The 22,131-nt window shown below is 39.7% G+C and overlaps 1 protein-coding gene across 1 annotated transcript in view; it reads right to left on the bottom strand.

Moving 5' to 3' along the window:
- LOC129099984 (acid-sensing ion channel 1-like) overlaps positions 1-17,851 on the bottom strand; it is a 40,902-nt gene extending 23,051 nt beyond the window's left edge. Inside the window, exons 1-2 of the mRNA XM_054609459.1 lie at positions 17,481-17,851; positions 11,186-11,381 (exon numbers count right to left, since the gene is read on the bottom strand). Coding sequence (XP_054465434.1) covers positions 11,186-11,381; positions 17,481-17,842 — 558 coding nt within the window. The 5' untranslated portion in view covers positions 17,843-17,851. The remainder of the gene's footprint in view (positions 1-11,185; positions 11,382-17,480) is intronic.
- Positions 17,852-22,131: the final 4,280 nt, after the last annotated feature.

The following is a 22,131-nucleotide window of genomic DNA, read 5'->3' as shown; positions in this document are numbered from 1 at the left end:
AGTCACTCCTCTCAGTAGTAGAAGAAGGAATCAGATTCTTGATTTAAAGTTACTATGAGGAACTTTCATTTTTGTGTTTTGGCAGTCCCTTTGGACAACATTGGTAGTGTTTTCAAGCACCAGAGTGCCTTTAGAAAACCAATCATTTTACTGCAACAGGGTCGGACAGTTTGCTCCAGTCAGTCCTGGTTCTGGTTCTCCCGTACCTCCCTTCCCTCGAACGGGCCCAGCAATACCACCTGGGGTCTTGAGTAGCGTGGTGTCAGTGTTGGCTCTCAGCCAATTATCACAACCAATCACTCGAGACAAACGTATCTGCCTGAACCCATCGACATTTTAAGTCGACACTGATGCATAGCCACTGGTTTTCAGAAATAAAAGAGTGGAACGGAGCGTCTACTGCTCACAGCTCGACTACGCCTAACAACGGCGTTTGTCCTGCCACTGGCACTGGCTAATCGTTAGTCCCCCCATCACTCATTGAATCAATTGCTTTTTCAAACAAAAAAAACCCTCTTTTTATGTCACGATGCCAGAAGAATCACTCAACTTGAACTCGGTAAATTGGTCTTGACTCAGGAAAGAAAATGCTGACAACTAACAGACATTTGAAACAAGGAACCCAAACTAGACACTTTCTTTTGAAGGGGGCACAAGCCAAAAATGCTCCAGAGCACTAGTTTGATCTTCACCAATGCATTGTATAATGTAATCGTTTGTGTTTTGGATGTAAAATCTTAATATGAAAACTTCAGATAAATGCAGTGGAGCCACAAAAAAAAAAAAAGCAATATTTATTAATGTACTTAGTAACCTTCCACCACTGACCTCTCAGCCTCTATCAGAGGCCTTTGTGTTTCTCAGCCAGCCTCTGGAAACACACAATTAGCCTGATTTGGGGTCAGGCGAGTACAGAGGAGATTGATGGTCTGAACTGCAGCATCATTCCTCCTCGGTCTCCTCCTTCTAAACCCCATCCAGCAGTCTGAGTCACAGCTAGCCCTTTGCCAACCTGCCTCCAGCCCACACAGAGACCTGCCTTCAAGTCACCTGCACTAATCCTCAGGATAAATAAACCATGCGGAGAGCAACGCAGCCAACCCGGGCTATTTTCAGCCCTGCTATGTTTTTTTTTCTTCTCTCTCTTCTTCATCCTTCTTCCCCAGTCCGAAATGTCTTCATAGAAAAGCGTTTCCCTCTCTCAGGCCGGGGCAAATAGAGCGTGCTTGAGCAGCATTACTGATCCGTCTAGAAACCAGCTGGAGTCATGGAGACGCTGTGTGGCTGTCCGCCCTTTAACAACATGGGATATCTCGGGGGTTTGAGATGAACACATTTGTTTTGGGTTATTAAAGTGGGAGTTACAGTTAAGGCCATAAAAAGAATGATTAGGCCATTAGTATGCTAACACAACTGGTGGTGTTTCAGAGCTCAGTGATTGCATTTGATTTCTCTACCGTTTTTTTTGCCTTTAGTGACAAAACTGCACGCCTCCAGTCTTCTTCCATCCTTTATTCTCCTTTTACCTGCACTTGATGATGCATTAAACTTTCCCCTACTACACCCTAAAATCCCTCATTTGCGCCAGTCTTAAGGGGCGGGAATCTCTAATGTCATAAAAAAGATTGTTTTTGCAATACGGTGAAACAAAGACAGTAAGCCTGTTTCCATCAAACAGTTATTGTGTGCAGTTTAAATTTTTATATTAAAAACAGTGTTGGTGTATCAATAAAAAAAAAAAATTTGACTATAGGTGCCATTAAAAGCTTATAACATACTTCAAATGAATATATGAATCAAATAAAAATGGTTTGGAGGTTTGACTGGCGCTCTTTTAATAACGTCATCTCTTAACGTTTTTTCCTTCTGCAGTTGTTTAACATCACCCAACTGGAGAATTGGTGCCACCAGCTGTTTATCCCAATACATCTAACTCCTTAATATTCACACAACGTTAATGGATGGAAACACTTATTAATTGACATTTCTGGAAATTGGTAGAAAAATTTGAGCTACAATAGGATAGAAAAAGCTGCGTCTAGTCGGAGCTGGTCTATTTCCTTTGTGTTATTTAAATTGTGTCAGTTGTTATTGTTCTTTTTACAGTAGACGTGCATTACCATGTGTAATGCAAATTGTTAGGTCCCCAGGATGAATAGCTGCAGAAGCTAATGGGGATCTTAATAAACAAACACAACAGAGGTCTTCTGTTTGTGGTTCCACATTATAACTCAAGTGACGTGCTGGCAGACTTGTAATTTAACATGTCTTTAAAGTTGATTGGTGATTCCGCGGGGTAGTAAAGGAGGTGAATGTTCATTACATTTCCTGTTTTTGAAATACGCTCGACAAAGTTGCACTCGAGCTCTCCTGCTGTGTTTGGCAGTCTTGCTGCTGACAGTTGACTTTCTGTACAGGATTACGCTCCATTATGAGGCCTGAGTACTCACCTGCTGATCTGGGTAATGTGGTTACTCTGCCCCCTAAATCAGGCTTTGGAGGTGGTCAGCACTAAAAAACCCTCGTTCAGCACTGTGGGGCAAATATTAATTGAATCCTCTAAGTGTGTTCATATGTTTATCGCAGTGGGAATACATTTAAGAGGCTGTTTGGGTGACTTCCTCTGCACTAATTACTTCACCTATCCTCTCCTCGAGATCTCCTTGTCAAGATTTCTTTTTGTTTTGTGTTTGTTTTGCCTTTTGAAAACTCTTGGCTCAGGAGTTGGAAAGTGAAAAGGGGGATGTCATGGGAGCAAAGAGAACAAAGGAAAGGGCATAAGAGTGAGGGAGGGAAAGGGAGAGAGGAGAGAGGAGAGAGCATGCCCTGAAAACGTAATGAGGATTGTCATGCCCATAGGGGCAGATGTGAGGGATGCACTGTGCAGGGGATGAGATGAAGGGAGAATGTAGACAAAGAAAGGAGGCAAAGAGAGAGGCTAAAAAAAATAAAAAATGAGGATAAACACTGTGACCGAGATGTGACATAACTTTGCTGGCTCAGCGTATTGAGGATGCGACAGGTTCTGGAGCCAAGATGTGGAGCGCAGCTGTGCTGACCCGCACGCCGCCGGGCAGTGTGGGTGTTGGCTGTGCTTCACATCTGTCGCTTCAGGCTACAAAACCCAGAGGAGATGCAAGCCTAAGTATATTCTTGCCAGAGGAAAGAAGGGCTGTTCCCCCCCCCCCCAGGACTCTGGTTCTTTTGCAGATCCCCAACACGGCCGGAGTTGTCAGAGAAATCGGAGCTCATGCTTTTTGGAGGGTTCAGGTCGGGGCTAAAGACCATCACTATATGAGCTCCACAGCGGTCTAACTGGAAGCCAGACATGAAAGCACACTGGATTTGGTTCAAATCCTGCAGCTCAATGACAACCTCACAGTGCAGAAATGAAACTGTATTTGGGATTTCAAGGGAGCGCGGAGGTGGTTTTATATGCTTTATTCCACCGCTAGAGGGTTAGGGTATATTTCACTTTACTGCTGACCATTTATCCAAAGCATACCATATATTTTAGATTTCCCACCTTTCAGACAGCCATTGGATTCAGTTCATGGCAGCACATTTTGAAAATCTACATCCTGAAACTTGAGAACAAATGTTTAGTCAGCTTTAAGTACTTATTTCTCATCCAAGTCACTTTATTTCTGCTGCGTTATGCAACTATGAGAAGGGACTGTTATAAATTGACAATGCTTTGGGAAGTAGTGGATAGTGACGCAATAGAGATACATGATTAATAACAAACAGGCTAAAATATGTTCCCTTTTTATTTCAGCATTTCTTTAACTGAACCCTTTGTATATTTACAGCCTCATACCACCGATCGGTCTCCTCTCTTCTCTGAGGTACAGCATGTCTCACAGTTTTGACAAAAAAATCTACAAATGCGTGTTGCCTATCTCCAGACATGACAGCAGCGATCAGGGTACAGAAATTATAACACAACCGTCATGACAGCAGTGTGCTGGGAGCTTGCAGACGCACATCTATTCCCCGGGTAGAGCTGTCAAAGTCTGAGTTTGACAAACAAAAGAGGGCCATGCATCAGACCAGGAGAAGTGCTCGTCACGAGAGGGACTCTTTGCTCTGTTCTACTCTACTGGAGTTCACTGGTGAGTGGGTTTTTTAGAAGCACAGTTTCCCGTCGACTTCAGAAATACCTCCGAGTCCAATTAGCAGTGATGATTCTCTGCAACTGTTGAGGAGCAGAAGGAGAGCGCCGGGCGCTTTCGATAACTCTGTAATAACTGCCGGAGCCATTTCTCCGTTCCTCAAAGTGTTTCTCTGGGTGAGGGAACACAATAACTTCACATGAAGCCTGATTGGTTTTACTTTTTACTGCCTTATAAAATGAAATCAATTATCCAAGTAATATCCTGGAAATTTTTTACTTTCTGAGTTAGATGAGAAGATTGATATCCCCCTCATGTCTGTGTTGTAAATATGAAGCTACAGCCATCAGCTGGTTAGTTTAACTAAACACTGAATTGTCATTTTTTGCAATTCCGTTTTTGTACACGTTAAACAAACAAAATATAATGTGTCAACTAGTTTTAGATCTAATGGTTAGCGGATTTTGTTATCTATGGCCAAAGCCATGCTAGCTGTTTTCCCCCTTTCCAGTCTTTGCGATAAACTAAGCTAAGCTAACTGTCTCTTGGCGTGGACACGAGATTGGTATCAATATTCTGATCTAACTCTCCGCCATAAAGCAAATAAATGCATTTCCCAGAAAGTCAAACTAACCCTTAAAGCGGCTATGGTTGATATTTTTTATTATAACAACGATGACAATGCGAAACAATCACCCAGAGATGAAAATAGCTCAACTTTGCAACCCTGCAGCACGCACTGCATGTCATGTGACGGGGAAGAACCAATCGCAGCAGGCAGATAGCTTTTCTATCTTATGTAAATATCAGTCTACAGTGAATATATGGAAGTTATGTATATAATAATCTATAAGTTAATCATGTTAGCGCAGGGCTACCAAGAGCTTTACGATCTGTCCCAAAGACTATTTAACTAGAATCATAGTTTTTCCTCCCAGGATTTCTCATTTGGTTGAAAGGTCAGCCAAAATGACACAGACAAATCGAGCATTAAAGCTACTGTGATTGATTTAGAGTGCAGGAAATCCATTTCTTTTGACTTTGTTTAATTCAGTTAGTGAAGCTTCCATCTAAATTATTGCAACTTCATCCTCATCATCTTAGCACGCAAGTTTTGGTTGCTTGGTAACAGAAGGCGCGACAGGAGTGAAACTTCCCAAAAGGCTTGGATAAAAAGGATGAAAGCGGCCCGGCTGTTGTTTTTGTGAACGGCCTCTTAGAATTCTTTAAAAAGAAAACTCTTTATATTCTGATCATACTGAAGTTTAAAATCTCAGAAGAATCCTGTCAAATTGAATCTTGTTTTTAATTTGAAGCAATCGATTGAAGTTTTTTTTATTTTATTTTTCATTCAAACAAACATTGTATCTAGCTCCCTTCTTGGGGCCACTGTTCATCACTCTGGTATATTATTAAACACCAACTCGGCTGAGAAGGAAATATTAGCCGTGAAGATGCAGAAAAATGAACGGGTACATTTGTAATTCTGTGACAGGAGATGACAACGCGCTGTCAACTTTCTGTGCGTGCCATCATTTGGAGAAGTCTACCCTTGAGGCATCTTACAATCACTCTTTTGTTTTCCACATAATACAGCAGGGCTTTATTTATTTTTTTACAGAAGTGATCCTGTCAATTCAGTTGAGTGCTGAATACGTATTCTTCTCACATACAGCCGGAAATTGTTTCCTATCAGCCTCCTCTTTTCTTATGTTCTTTTGATCTTTTCACAAAGAACAGTCAGTTGGGATATACCTCTTTCCTTATTCATCAAGCACTTTGCAATGAAACAATGAAAAGATTAACAATGCAATGCATCAAAGACGGTCTTCAAAGGAAGAGCATTTTCCAGTTTTCCGGAGCTGTGCGGTGATGTAGATAACAAAGGGAAGTTGAGAGGAGAGAAATAAAGGCCTTAAACCTCTCCAGGGGGATCACCTCTCTGCCGCCACTATGTTCCGGCCAGATACAATTTCCTCAACGCCGCAATGCTCTTCAAAGAGAAGAGAAATTGCTCCATCATAGTCGAGAGCCGGGAGGAGGTGGACAGTTTAAGAAAAACAGTCGCGGACTTGTGAGCTACATAAATTAACTACTATATAAATTATCCATCCCCCTCAAAGTAGACAAAATCAAGGAAAGGTCAATAAGATGCTTGAGTGGGTGTTAGGTCTGCACACACACACACACACACACACACACACACACACGCACACACGCAGTATAAACAACTATTTACATGCTTAATATGTGTGCATTTCATATTCCACTGCTGAAATGAATTATTGAGGCGGAACTAACCAAATGTTTGGGAGCATGTGCTCAGAACCAGAAGGCTGACTCGAATCCAATCAGGGGAAAGTCATGATGTAACGGTTGGGGCTTTAGGAGTAGAGCACTCTGCTCTGCCAACAACTACTGTATCATTAAAGTGCCACAGGACCAACAAACGTCACGTCTCAGTACAAGAGCCTGTTCTGTTTGGGGGATTTAATATTTTAACTGCCTATTCTGAGGACAACAAAGTCATTTAAGGCCTTGTTTTGTTTCAGGGTTCAAAGGTGGTCTTGGATCACATCATTTTTCATAAATCTTTTCACAGCAAACATTTTAACTTGCTATAGAAGTAACATCTTGTTAGCGATGGCTCCGTTCCCAGTCAGTGAACCAGCAAACAGGACCTTGAAACTGAAGCAGCTAAATAAAGCTCAGCCATCATTCATTTTATTAGTTACACCTGTGTTTCTCCAACTGTGACACGTCAAAATGTCTGCCGTGACAATAGTGTATCTCCAGATTTCTGTGTGCTCAAAAGGTACCAAAAAACACATTTCAACTTTGACATAGATGGATAGCTGCTACAAACTTAAGGTTGTAATGTGTGCAATTATAAAGTTCTGAATGCCATAAGTAATAACCTAATACGATTCATCTCAATTGTACAAGAGCCCAAAGTCACAGAAAGTGGATCAGCAGCATTTCCACACAATTTAAATTATTGTTAAGACATATCTACTAAAAGAAAAAGTTAAGAAATACTAAATGCTACCTTATTTAATATTATGCACAGGTCTGACTACCGATTTCGACACCGTTGTTCTCTTGGCAGCGGTTTTAAAAATCGCTGTAATGCTAAAAATAGAATTTGACTGACTTTTCTTCCCCAGAGGGTAAATTAAGGTGTTACAGCGGTCCAAGAAACTGTCACAAGGTTGAATTTGGGCAGACAGCCGGGGCAGACGGCAACAGTTCAATGACAAAAGTGACGGTATAGAGGCTCACTGGTGAGGGTAGCAAGTGATTGAGAATCTACTGGCAAACCAGAAATGAGGTAGGAAAAAAGGTGCAGGCAGGCAGACATGAGCAACACTGACAACTAGTAACTGACTGGGGAAAATGAGCTGGTATATGTTCTGCAGGGCTGATGAGGGGAAAGTGGAACAGGTGTGTAGACGGGTGGAGCAGTCAGGGAACGGGGAAAGGATGGGAAGTCTGAGGGGATCTGGTCGATGTGTGGAAAATGGCTACGAAGAAAATCCTATTTTCATGAAGACTATACTGTCATAATGTGGTAGTGAGGTCTTGATTCAACCTCATAATAATTTTGGAGGGAGTAGTTTGTACTATTGTTCAACTGTTATGCTGACGAGACATATACGTAGTCATTTAGTGAATATATGCATTATGTAGTAAAAAAGTAATGAGCCAATCACTTGCTGACTCAAATTCCCTTTCGTTAAATTGAAGATTTAAAGTCAGTGACTTTGCAGTTTTGCAGTTTTTTTCTAGCTAAATGATCAAATCCATTCAATGGTAATCGAGTACACATGCAGTTACAACATGTCCACTCATAACGCAGTAACAAACAGAAGTCTTCTGATGAGCTTTAATTGAGGAAGTAATCAACTGAATCACAGCTGAGCTCTCGGTCACCAGCGTGGGGAGCCACGCTGCTAGACGCTACCGATCCTCTCAGTGAGAACAAAGATACAGAAAAGTCACTTCACTTTGAAGATTTGTTCGTACCGTACATGTACTGAACACCTCAGCTCTGCCGGGCTTATTGAGATGGAACTGTGAAACATTAAGAGTCGTGCTGATGTTTGAATCATTCTTATATAAGTTACACACGAGGCTGTAACTCAACCTACATATAACCGTTAGTGTTAAACCCCAAACAATATAGATGGTGTATTTCTTTTTCCTACTATGAGATTATAAAGACGGTAAAGTGTGTTCATGTAGCAGTTTTTCTTCAAAATAAAACACAAAAACCTCAGATATTGAATTATAGATTGAGTATACACAATCCTGTTCGAGGAAAAATGACTTGACATTTAGTCCGGACACAACATAAGTGATAAAAACAAAATGATAAATCAAGTAAATACCAGACACCACGAACAGCGCGAGTGTAAACCATATGCCTCGAGCTGCATTTTAAAAACTATTTGCAGTTTGCGTGATAAGTTTGTGAGCCGCTTTTAGTCTACTTTAGTGTAGTGTCAGGTGCCTGACCATGCAGAACTCTAAAAAAGACTACAGTCAAGAATTTAATTCTAAATGCAAAGAGAAGTATACATCAAAGTTGCTACTTGCCACCAGAGACATCTAATAACCGAGTTGATTCACACTAATATCCCTACTTCAAACTGCATAAAGGCTTCTAGTACTTTTCCTTTCACTGTGTTAGTGGGAACATTTATAAAATTGCCCATAAGCAGAAAACATCACCTCAAATCCACTTCAGTGCAGCTGCTATGGTAAGTGGCAGCATGTTGAGCTCATCTTTGGTGTCATTGTGTTTGATTGTGCGTATTAATGTTCCCCCACCCAAAGATATATTTATCTTCCTAGACCTCTCTGCTGGTTAAATCAAAGTTAGAACCATTTGGCGCTGTATTATATATATACGTATAAGAGGATCTACAACCACAAGTGTCCAGGGAAGATAAACATGAATCTTCTTGGGGAAAGATAAATTACCATTAAACTTAATCCAATCTATTCAGTGAGGCTGCTGCGCGGAATGATCAATGTTCGGCTCCAAATTAAAAACCATGTCTGATGCCAGTGACCGTTGGCAACGGTGTCTGGGTGCGACAGCAGCAACAGCAAGCTTTTTATGGCAGAGACATTACAGCCTCTACTTTTTGCTGCAGAGTAAACTTACATGAGCATCGGTCACACGGACATGTATAATGTCAGGGGACTGTATAAAAAGATTTATTTGACCAGCTCCACTGCATTAGTACACACCTCTTCTTAACAAGGGTTTAATTTCAAAGGGCATAACTGCACACCTCCCTTGTTTTGTGAGTAAAAGATTATAATAAAAAGATGAAAAAGGTAGAAGTAAACATTTACTCTGAGCTGTGGGGATTCAATTGAATAAATAAAAAGCCCAAAAGAATGTTTGATCATGAATTTTAACAAGAACTTCTCGGCACAGATTCAAAACATTGTTTACACGCAGACTGATAAACACACCCTGATGTTTTCATCATAAAACAAGAAGAAAAAGAATCAATCATGGAGGTGTATTTCAGGTTTTGTTTTACACATGCTCTGAGAATAAAAGACCTACATGTTCACGCAGCAATGTGTACTGTGATGTATTTACACCAGAGAAGGTTCTGATTGAAACCAGCAGCATCCACAGACAAAATCACAGCTGGTTACAAAAACTAACCTAGATAAATGTTTTTTCCTTCAGCTGGCTCAGAGGTTTGCTCTCTCTGTGCTGTGGGGGGTTCATTATTCTTTAACTCACTATAAATAGATAGTCCTATGATTTATACAGTGTGTGTTGTCTGCAAGCTACTATTCAAACAAAACGAATAAAAGTAACTGTATGTTATTCAAAAAATAATATAATTTTAAAGGTAATTCAAATTTATTCTGTATTGATCTTATTGTTAAAAAAACAACGATTTGTTTCGACAAATAGTTATTCCGCCTCACAATACTTTTGTTCCTACTGAAGAAGAGAAATCTTTAAAAACAAGTCACAAAATTGTTTTTTTAAGCAATCATTTCCTAAGACAGGGACAATATCTAGCAATGGTAACTTAAACAGAATTAAATGGTGCATTTGCTGTGGACTACTTTCAGTGGCGGATTCGGTGCCCTAGTGAGTATTTAAGGAAGAAGGAAAGTGTATAGGGGTTCCACTCAAAATAAATAGTGCCCACATGTTCATTTTTGTTTACTGATGTGACATAAATAACCATAATTGGTGTCTATTTTGGCTTGAGTTATTATTTGGTCTGTAAAAAGCAAAATTACATTATTACAAAAAAATACTAATTGATTAAATGTAAATATTAATAATAGGGTTTTTTTGGTTTCAACTGCCAATGTCTAACTAGCCTCATCTTGGTATACAAACAGCATGGCGCATCTTCTAAAATGTTGAATGTAAAGGTACAGACTTCTTAAATGTATTTTTATGTGCTACCTCCTAGAAAGGAGCAAAGTATATGTACTGGTGGGTCAACAGCTGGTATATAACAATTATTTTATCGTAAAATGCATTGCATCTTGTTACACTATTCAATAGCATTTCAACAACCAGTATGTTCATATAGAGGATATATTGATATGAATTCACTATATTTAAGTGCAGTGCTACACTAAGCCACTCACGTTTCAGACTGTTACATGGGCTTGTTGATAAAGAGGGAAAATAAATGTTTTATATCAGCGTTTGTAACCTTTACAGGGGCTGTGACGTCTTCCCTACTCCTAGCAACGACAGCTCTCAAATGTCAGTCAACTGTTGCTATGGGAAACGCAACCCAGAAGCCAGAAACTTGGACGCCGTTTACACAAATGGGTCAAAAAAGAAGATTTATCCTTTTTGGATAATGGGAAATATGTGCTGGAGTGTCATTATAGTTTAACTTAATGTTAGGATTAAGAGGAACATGCTATATCAGGCTTTGGATACACAGACAATACTGAATTGAATTCATTGTTGGTTTTGGTCTTGTAGCAGGATTAGTTGACAATCACCGAACTTATCCTTTAATCAAGATTGGATCAAATCGTCTTGGGAGACAACTTACCACTTTGAAGTCCTCCGCTCTGCACTCGGTGCCGTGAAAGTGGCAGGCCAGCAGCATGTCGTTGATGTCGTGGCCGGTCCGGTCGTAGAACTCCCGCATGTTGAAGGGTCGCGGCTTGAAATTATGAAAATCGGCTTTCACCTTTAGGCTCTCCAGGACACTCTCCTCCACAAGATGTATGTCCCTGATCTCATACCTGGAAGAGCAGACAGACAGAAAGAGAGGTCAGAGAAGTAAATCACACATTTTTAAGTGCAGATTTTTACGAACGTAGGTCTGGGTGGAGGAATTTCCTTGAACGGGACACAGTGAAAAATCACTGCCTGATGATAAAGTAGACTTCATATATTTGCACACTTCAGGAAGGTTTATGAGTCTCTATCTCAACTTTTACACCTCTGATCCAAATCAAAAAATAATAGAGTCTAGAATGATTTACAGGAGACAGAAAACTGAGTAAAAATATAAAAGATGGGGTTCTGTGTCATTTTCTTGCTCTGAACTGATGGCACTACCAGAGTGTAACGCTTTATCGTACAGTACATAATAAAGTTCAGACAAGAGCTGTACGGGCCCATAAAGACAGTCATCCATTCACTGTCGAGGCAGCAGCTTCAGGCTACACTTCAACTCCATTCTCACTTAACTGGATTCAAACTTGGAGAAAAATGTGTTTATGTTTATTGAAGTGTTTTGGCCATGAGGACATTTGGTTAAACTCTCATATGAATTCTGAAACTTCAATGCAAGTCTGACTAAAATGTTAAAGGTATGGCAAGAAGAAATGGAATTTTTCAAGTCTTTTTTAAAGGAATCATGCTACTTTTGTCTTTGAGTGAATTCACTCATTGTAAGTATCTCTGATCATTATTTTTGTCACCTCTTTAAATGCATGAAATAAATATTTCCTATACAACAGAAAAACAACTAAAGAACATGCAGCATTAGATGTTTTTCATGCCCGTTTTATATTTTGAGTGGGTCCAAGGATGGCAATGCCGATCTGTCGGTCCTCCCACTTTGGTCCAGACAGAAATATCTCAACAACAAGACATTCATGGTCCCCAGATGATGAATCCTAGAGACTCTTCTGGCTTATCCTCTAGCGACACTAGCAGGTCAAAGTTTTCACTTATTCTGAGAAATATCTCAACATCTACATGATGGATTGCCAAAACATTCTGTAAAGACATATGTTCCCCAGATAATGTTTTCTTATGACGTCCATGCTTTGATTTTACTGCTAATGCCCCAATTATTGGATCGCTTCTCTTGAAATTTGGTACAGACACTCATGTCCCTCTCAGGGTGAGTTGTAATCACTTCTAAATGCTTTTTTGCTTTTTATATTTGTTATCCATATTCAATAAAGATGTATATATGACATTGTAATATTGATGTTAGGGTTGTATTTCCTGGTCTAACAGTAACAGTGGCACAATGTTCTCAATGTATTAGCTTGTTCAATGAAATTAACAATGAATGTTCTCATGTTTCATCATATATTTATCACAAATGATACTCTGAGTTCGCAGAGGTTTTCTGGCACGATAACAGCTAAGCCCCATATATCACCACATTATTGAAAGCTTGGTATTCAGTTACACTTCTGTGATATTTTATTTTGTCTGTATCACCAGTCCTCAGTCTTTTTTTTAAACTACATTAAGAATAAAAGGCCTTCGAATAACTGAGTGGGGAGCCAGACAACCCACATCACACCCAGCATTATCGGTGGCACTGAGAAATGTCTTTTCATTTAATGGAGCTCACAAAAATCTGACCACGCTGCCTCGTATCAAAAGAGAGCAGAATAGCTGTAAATGCACCCAGCCTCTACCCTCGCTGTGATCCCCCACTGTGCTATTATTAAAAATGTCACCATCTTAATGCACTCGCCAAAGAGCAAATTGCATGGAGTTTTTTATTTTTTTTTCAGAACACTGCCTCAAATAAAAATATTTCACATGAATGTAGCCACTCTTGTATGGACATGGTTTTTCATTGATCTTTTGTGTGACTGACTATTACTGCACCTAATATGTTTTTTAGGGGTTAAATTAATATAAATGAGATCATGTCTTATTTAAACAAGATCTTGTAATGTAAGATGTATAAGGTACGTTTAACACTAACTGAAATCTTTCAAACATCAAATCAAAAATAAATAACCTCATTCAAATTGAGATATTAGTTCATAGATTAAATTTGTGACATTTAGATTAAATTAATCCTCATTATGGCAGAGCAGTGGAGTGTTTTTGTTTGATTGAAAGAGAAGTCAATTGAGGAGAGGCACTCGCTTCCCCACTGTTTGTGTAGTGGACAAACCTGCCAAGAAGGCACTTATGAGATAAAACCCCATGAGAACGAGCCGCTGGGATCGGCGAAGGCTCACACTTGACGGGATGTGTGCAGCTTAAATATCATGCCACAAGACATTTCCCAGACCAATGACTCCAAACATGGGAAGAGGGCGGAGGACAGTCTTAAATGGATTTCATGCCACAAGCCCTTTCATTTTTGGCCGGGGGTATAACAGCTAAGTGTGCCGTTGCATCACCTCCATGCCTCGCTAGGGGAGGCAGGATAATGAGCACTAAACCTACTTCAGAGTGTAAGAGTTGAGATGAGTACATGGAGAAGGAAACTCAGCCCCATTTCTGCTTCGGTCTCAAACTCTGCAAAGGCTTTCTTGTGAACCGCTGCCTGGAAATGCGAGATTATGAGATGTATTCATTCCTAAAAATCCAGATGGCGAGTGTTGATCATCAGTGACACCAGCGTCACAGCAAAAAAAAAGAGCTAATTTTAGGGTTCATACTGGGATCTTCATTAAAGATTTAGGATAGAAGTTGGCTTCATAGCCACATAAAAGAGGAGCCATCAGAGGCCTTCAGCCCTGAAGGCTGAGCCCTCAACTTGATCTCTTTAACTGACAGCCTGTCAGAGGTTCACATCATATGAGCCTTTCCTTTCCTTTTTTAATTTTTTTAGTTCTTGATCACTCAGATGACAGACAGTGGTCATCCGTGGCAAATATCACCATCTAGCTGTTTTGTTCAATTTTGGATGCCATTCCTGACATTTGGAACAATATTACAACACTACCAGGAATGCATCATGTTTATCAAACATTATCAAACCCATTCTCTCCGTGAGATCTTTCTCTGCTCCTTGGACAGCCATGTGCATGATCTTAATCAACATAAACTATCCAGAACAGTCACCTTTCTCACTGCAGAGAAGTGGATTAACTGTGAAGGAGTGGAGTTGTCTTCAGCTCTGTTGAAGTTACAGAAACATGAGGATTTAAATCCATACCTGACAAAGATTCCCCAGAACATCTGCCATTTCACTTGTAATCAAAGGAAGCAGACTCTCTGCTTCTATTCCTCCTGTGCATACGGTACATGTGGTTGCCAACTCCAGCATCCAGAGTCATCAGATTCACTGGCAAGACGGCTGCCGTTCTCTGATTATAACGCCTCAGTTAATTCAAGCCTCACAAGCACTGAATGACTCAACCGACTAGAAACCATTAGAGCTTGTTGGATGAGAGGGAGATACAATTGCCAGTGGATGCAGTATTCGGATCATTTATCTGAGGCTTGGGTAGGTACTATCGTTGAAACCAGCATAGGTACGCTAGATTTGAAAAGTTATTCAACTGAAAAACCCAGCCAAGTGTTGCCAACTCTTTTCCAATGACAGTAGCTAGAAGCACTAGGTCCAAGGTTTAGGGATGTTTTTTTCTGTCATTCTGCCACACAGGGTTGCACAGCCAAATGCAGTTGTAGCCATTGATGCCACACAAGCCATACATGCCAACACAACACAGAAACAGCAGTGCATCCCTGTAGTGTATTTTTTTGAGTTTGCATCAGGAGGAACTCACAGCCCGTCCCTTCAGGCCTCCCTCCAAAACCACTCCCCCGAAGTTATCATTATGAAGGTAAACAACGAACATGGTTATTGAAGGTAGCCTCCTCACAGCTGTCAATGTAGCAGCAGTGAGTGCACAGGCAGAGTGCACACAGGCAGAGTGCACACAGACAGGCAGGCAGTTAGACAGGCAGGTAGACATACTGCCCGCATGAAATGATTGGACGGGCTAATTCCTGCGACAGTCGCAGTTTTTTTTCCTCCCTTTTTTTGTCGGGGAATTTGATTTACTGACAGAGAATTTCAACAAATATAACAAAAATGTTTCTAAAGTACATTACCCAACCTAGCTTTAATGTAAAAGTAGAAATACAACACTGTGAAAAAACTGCTTTACAAGTTAAAGTCCTGCATTTGAAATATAACTTAGAAGTACTCAAGAATTATAAGCAAAATGTACTTGAAATGATCAAAATGCAGGAAAGTGGCCCCTGTGAGAGTTAATAGTATTACTTATGCAGTAATGTGTAAGCATCATTTAACTGTTGTAGCTGGTCGTCATGGACCCAATTCACATAATTTGAATAGTTTGATTTGTAACAGCAAGGTAGCTCTCCACTCAGAGGGTCGGTGGTTCGATACCCGGCTTCGGCAGTCGATGTGTCCTTGGGCAAGACACTTAACCCCAAGTTGCTCCTGAAGGCTTGCCATCGGTGTGGACTGGATGTTGCATGAATGTTAGTTAGAGTCTGATGGTGGCACCTTGCATGGTAGCCTGTCATCAGTGTGTGAATGGGTGAATGATATGTAATATACTACTGACTGTAAGTCGCTTTGGATAAAAGCGTCTGCTAAATGACTGTAATGTAATATATATATATATATATATGCAAAGTATCTTGTAAATATACCTCTCAAATAAATCGACAGTGGAGTAAAAAGTATAATATTTCCCTCTGAACTGTAGTGGACTAAAAAGAGGCATAACACTTATTGCATTCGTATTAGTTGTTGCACTTACTGTATTCGTATCAGTCTGCTGCACTTACTGTATTCGTATTCGTTTACTGTACTTATCCTATTCGTAGTGGTTTGTAGCACTTGTTATATTCGTATTAGTCTGTTGTAATTATTGTTTTCGTAGTAATCTGCCTCTGCACTATACTTTTGCTCTGGTTTATGCCTTAAGATGCTTGTTTAAGAAAGGAGATGCACTTATGACTTCTGGTGACTAGTAGTTCTCTTGAATATCTATGTTGAATACACTTCCTGTAAGTCGCTTTGGATAAAAGCGTCTGCTAAATGACTGTAATGTAATGTAATGTAATAACAAACACTCAAGTACAGCAAATGTACCTGAAGTTTGTACTTACGGACATTACTTGAGTAATTGTAGTTACATTCCATAACTGATATGTGCAATGTAGAACTTATTCATGTGTTTACAGGGGGAAGGGTGCAGGGTCGAATAGATGATTTGATGTTAAGTTAAGATAAGATAAGATAAGATAAGATAAGATAAGATAAGATAAGATAAGATAATCCTTTATTAGTCCCGCAGCGGGGAAATTTGCAGACTTACAACAGTGCAGAGTAAAGTGCACACAAGAGACATAGCAGAAGAAGACAAGCTAAAAATAAAAATAAAAATAAAAAAAAAAATAAAAAATAAATAAAATAAAAAATAAAAATAAAATAAAACAAGTATTATAAATAAGCAATAAAAAAACAGTAGAAAAAACAACAATAACTGAAATACTATATTTACAGACAGAGAAAAAAAAAAAAACTATTTCAACCACTTTTTTAACCATTATTGCACAGTGCAATGTGCAATGTATTGCACAGGTTTCTATTGTCATGTTATTATGTTATTATTGTCCTGTGGTCATGTGGTCTGCTGGGAGCAGAGTTGGTTGTGCAATACATCACACCTGTAATCAGGGGCGCCGCTAATTTTGGGCCCCATGAAAATGAATATTTATTGGGCCCCCAATGATGCTATTTTAATATATTTGATTTTAATGTATTTTTGACTATCATTACTGGCTTGGAAAGAAGAACAGCATGACAGTTGACATGTACAGTAGGGGAAGAACTGAGCACTCTGAATACAATGGAATTCATTTTGAGTCATTTATTTGCTGCACCACTGATTCTTAAATTGGAAATAAACTCTTCCATGAAAAAATAAACAAAACAAATAAAGGAATTGTTATGGACATGTTTGAATTATATGTTAGTTAATAACTTAGTGTCATTACTTTTTTGTATTATAATTTCATCATCATTAAGGACCCCTCTGGAGCCCCCCTCCATCATCTCCTAGAATCCGTCTCCTTTAAATAAAGTATTAAAAAAAAAAGTATAATAAAGACTAAGCAGCATAAACTTTTTGCTGGGCTCGTACCTCTGGTTGAGCAGGGCCAGCAGCTCTCCTGCGTGGTACAGGTCGTTGCGCGTCACCCGGCTGAACCGAAACGCGTTCAGGTTGCAGAAGGTGACCGCGGGGAACGTCATGACGGGGGTCGTGACCTCGTCCAGTTTGGTGACGTGCGGGTACTCCAGGTAGAAGTGGATCCTGTCCACGCACACGAACAGCAGGAAAGTCAGAGACCCCAAGAAAAACACCACCCACAGGCAGCGCTTGACGCAGACCCGCTCGTAGGTGAAGATGTGGGAGATTCCGTGCAGAGTCGAGCTGTGTGCAAAAACTTCTATGGGTGGAGGTTGATTTGCGTCCATTTCTTCAGCTTCTACTTTGAGATCCATTGTCGGTGTGCAAACAAGAAAAAAAACACCAAATAAGCTAAATATTAGATATGCATTCACCTGTGGCATAAACTGTCATTATCCATCTCTTGGACTCGGTTTGGTCGCCATCCCTCATGCAGACTGATGGAGAAACATTGTGATCATCTTTTAAACAAAGTGATGCATAACCGATTGGAAAGCGTGCATTACCCCAAATGTCAATAGGAAGACAAGACCTGTCAGTACTGAGCTGCTGGGGGTGTTTGCAGGTTCCCTCACTGGGGTGCAGAAAAGCAAAAGAAACAGGGATTGACAAAGTGTTTCATCAGCCTGCGAATTCGCTGCTCGGGTCCAGTGAAGCACACATCATTCCTGCACGCCAACAAGAGCAAAAAAAATATAAATAAAAAAATACAAAGAATCCCTTTTTGACACTCCGGCTGATTTATTAAGAGTTCCTCTGGAGCTGTCCTTTCAAATCCGCAGATTTAGGTCAAGTCTGCAGATGTTCTCTACTCAGGAATCAGAAAACAAAAAAGATGAAATATATATAATATATATATAATATTAAAAATGTTGGGAGTCAGACCGGTTGGTTATTCTGCTCGGTGGTGAGTCGTGAGCTGTTTCCCCCTCAGCTCGTGTTTGTGTCTTGACTGCCTTGGCAGCAGAGGCAGTGGACGAGAGGAGAGGATGGAGAGGATGGAGAGGAGAGGAGGGGAGAGCAGAGGAGAGGAGGGAGGACTGACGCTGCTCTTCACCTGTGAGTTACTGTAGTTTCACATCCAAACCGCAGCCAGAGTGAAAACAGAGAGAGAGAGAGAGAGAGAGAGAGAGAGAGAGAGAGAGAGAGAGAGAGAGAGGGAGCACCAAGAGGAAGGAATTTGAGCAATAGGTACATTAAAGGGGGACAACTGCAATTCCGTCTCACACTTCCATAACATTAGGGCTGTCATGAGAGATGGATTAAAGGCAGAATGGGCAAAATCGAAGCAGCAGAGTCAGAGCTATACTTTAAATGGGGCGAGCTCCAAAACCAATGTCTCCTTCATGTCCTACAATGCAACGTGATATCGTCTTTGGACAAAAATCCATTAGGCCCCTGGCCTCGGCTCTTCAGGGCAATCCCTCATTCAGCATTTTCTTTCAAATGAAGCATGCACTCAAAGTTCAGTTGCAGAAGACATTGGTTCAATAGGCTGCTCCTGTCTGGACAATTACACTGAGCTTCATGTGTAAAACATTGGTGCAGTGTCCCTTTAACCACATACAGCCGGGGGGGACCACTACTCGGCCACTGAGACTGGTGGACCCAGACAAAATCTGGCAACTCAGAGTTAACAGGCTGTGTCAACATATGCCATCAATGAGAGATGGAGGGAGAGCAACACTTCCTGCAGCCTACAAAGTATAAAGACATGAAATTAAAAAAAACTCCAATACCAAGGATTCAACACACTCACAGAGCAAAACATACATTTAGTATTTAGACAGTGGGAAAAAAAACATTTCCTGAGTGAAACACAACACATGAAACTGTACTGAGCTCCTTTAAAGTCTTAGATTTTTATTTTAGCTGTTTTTCTTCAATGGTTCTCATCAGTAGTATTGCATTATTAAGTTTTAACATATACTACGGTCGCCACTGAGAATTATTCTGATTATTGATAATCTAAATATATATTCTCAATTCATAAATTCATTGTTCGGTTAATAAACTATTAAATTAAATCTATAAAATGTGGTCTATGAAATGCGTATACAGTTAAAACAACAAGAGCCCAAGTTGACATAATTAAATTGCTTGTTTTGTGCGACATACAGTCCCAAACTCAAAGTTAAACCGCTTACTATTATAGACTAAAGCAATTGACATAAATGACTGATACATTTTTTTCTTTCCTTATAGTATACCATGTAGAATATTAATGCTGTGCTGTATATTTTTATGTTTTTATGTCATGACTTTGCTTACATTCTGAATTAATTAAAATTCTGACTTGAAATAGAGAAATAAATTTGAATAGGAAGGGTCTGCTCAAACCTTCACGTCAGTCAGAAGTTTGATGAGGTGAGGGATGAGAACAGCTACTCTCCAAGACAAAGCCATCATCAGGCACCACAGAGGAAAATCATTTTTAGATTGGACCATGAATAAACAATGACATTTAGTCCCCAGCTGGATACTAGCGTGAAAAATGGATCTGACTGTGCAACAAGGCTCAATCAAGCTTTGTTAATATAACAAAATATTTATTACATGTCATGAAAGATGCATCACCCACCTTAAATACGTCAGCATGAAATAAAAGATTCTTATCTTTGACATTAAAAGCCCTACTACATTTGCCGTTTTGCCTTGTTGACATTCTTATCTAAAAATCCAGTATGAACAGCTATAATGCAGAGATGTGTATTCATTACTTGAGTAAGTGATCTGCATACATCCTCATCCACAAGTCGAGTAACAAACAGTTGTTATAGTACTGCAGAAGCCAAATACTAAAATACTTTTAGTTTTAGTATTCATCAGCTGTCCTTAACTACATTTGAAGCACTTAGTATGTATCCCCATTGCACTTTGTCTAGAGCCAAATGCCAAACATAACCTCTATTTTAACTTTTTTTTAAATGAAATAACAGAGGTCAGATTTCTTCTGGGACTTTACGCTCTACAGTTAAAAGAAAACACATGGTGAGTATTCAAGTAGACTCAATATGTCTGAATGTAACTACTTTCAGGTCAATTAAATGAATAAAGGATTCAGCATTTCTTTACCAAAACTTCTGGTCGTGTGTACGGAGAATAAAAACAGCATTTAGACCCTTAAACTATGTTGAGAAATAAAACATTAAAACTTTACAGGTTTTCGGGTCAATATAATTTATCCAATAAGGTTTACTGGAAGAAATAATGAAACGTGGTTATTCTGCCTAGTTGAATATTCTGTTGCTAGTAGCAACCCCTGCTGGCAGAGAACCATAGCAGGATAACTGACATGGTTACATCCCCAATTTTGTCAGATATATGAACAAACAATTGCTGACAGGCATCTATTATCTACTCCATAAATGTGCTTTTTTTTTAACATTATCTGTAGGAGCTGATTTTATTACAGCTGTTCTTTGATTGTTGAATTGATATTTAGTCAGAGTGTGAAGAGTTTACGGCTAACCAAGCAAGTTACTACACTAACCTAGCCATCTGTGATGCTATAAAAACATGTAACTGTTGAATTACTGTTTTTTTTTTTCTGTTACTCCTGTGTACTTTATGTTTTTGAGCTAGAGTTTAGCAGTCTGCAGTATAGAGAAAGAGAAAAGGAGTAAAACGGACATTTCCATTCAAATAATTGTAGCAGAAATGCCATTGCAACCGTTGCAGCAGGCTTTTCCGTATAAACTAAACCGACTTAGGTTGGCAATCTTGAAGATTTTAATTGAGATAATTTCACTGATGGAAATATTGCAATTTTCCTATATTTGCAGTATTGCAAACTGGGTGTCTGTGGCAACTTTCTATGATAAAATGCTGTAATACAGTTTTTTCCCCCACACACACAAAAATGGAACTATGTAGACAATACTTAAAAATAGCATGATATTATGGAATTTGAGACTTTCCTAGTGAAAAAATCCAACTTCAGGCGACGTTCCAGTTATAATTTCCAAATGAGAACTCAGAAATTCCTACTTCCCAGTTCAAATGAATGCAGCATAAGGCAAATTGCGGATTAGTTTGCTAATTCCCCCATGCTTTAATGCTAAACTGGTAACAGAAAATGAGCTGATTAGTGGGTTGGTGGCCAGAGGCCGGGCTGGGTCTAAAGCTCCCTCCGCCTCACCCCCAACCACTCCCGAAAAGGACAAGCTACCTAACTAACTAGCCAGCCATACTTCTCCAGTGCTGCGTCTGCTTCTTCCCAGCGAGCTGGGATAACACTCTAGGGTCGAACTGAGGTGTGTTGTCACCATAACAACTAACAACAATCACCATTTCCTTTTGTACTAGTCAAATAACCATGGAAAACTGTTCTTTTTGTTGATACATGAGCTTCAAGTTTTCAGAATTGTGTGCATGATTTCATTTTTGTGTGTATACAATAGAAATAATCTCTAATACAGCATATTTTCTGGGAATGTCGCCACAGACACTCAGTTTGTAATACTGCATATATTGCAAAAATGTCATCAGTTGGCCATAGTCTCAATCACAATCGTGTTGCCTCCTTTGGTGACAGTGACTTAACAGACATTTATTTGAATGAATATCTTTGAGATTGACAGTTTAAGGTTGTTTATCTCCT

The sequence above is a fragment of the Anoplopoma fimbria genome, chromosome 12 (genome assembly GCF_027596085.1).
Source record: "Anoplopoma fimbria isolate UVic2021 breed Golden Eagle Sablefish chromosome 12, Afim_UVic_2022, whole genome shotgun sequence".
NCBI classification, from domain to species: domain Eukaryota; kingdom Metazoa; phylum Chordata; class Actinopteri; order Perciformes; family Anoplopomatidae; genus Anoplopoma; species Anoplopoma fimbria.
Note: the sequence above shows the minus strand (reverse complement) of the source record. Positions and strands in the feature narration are given on the sequence as shown.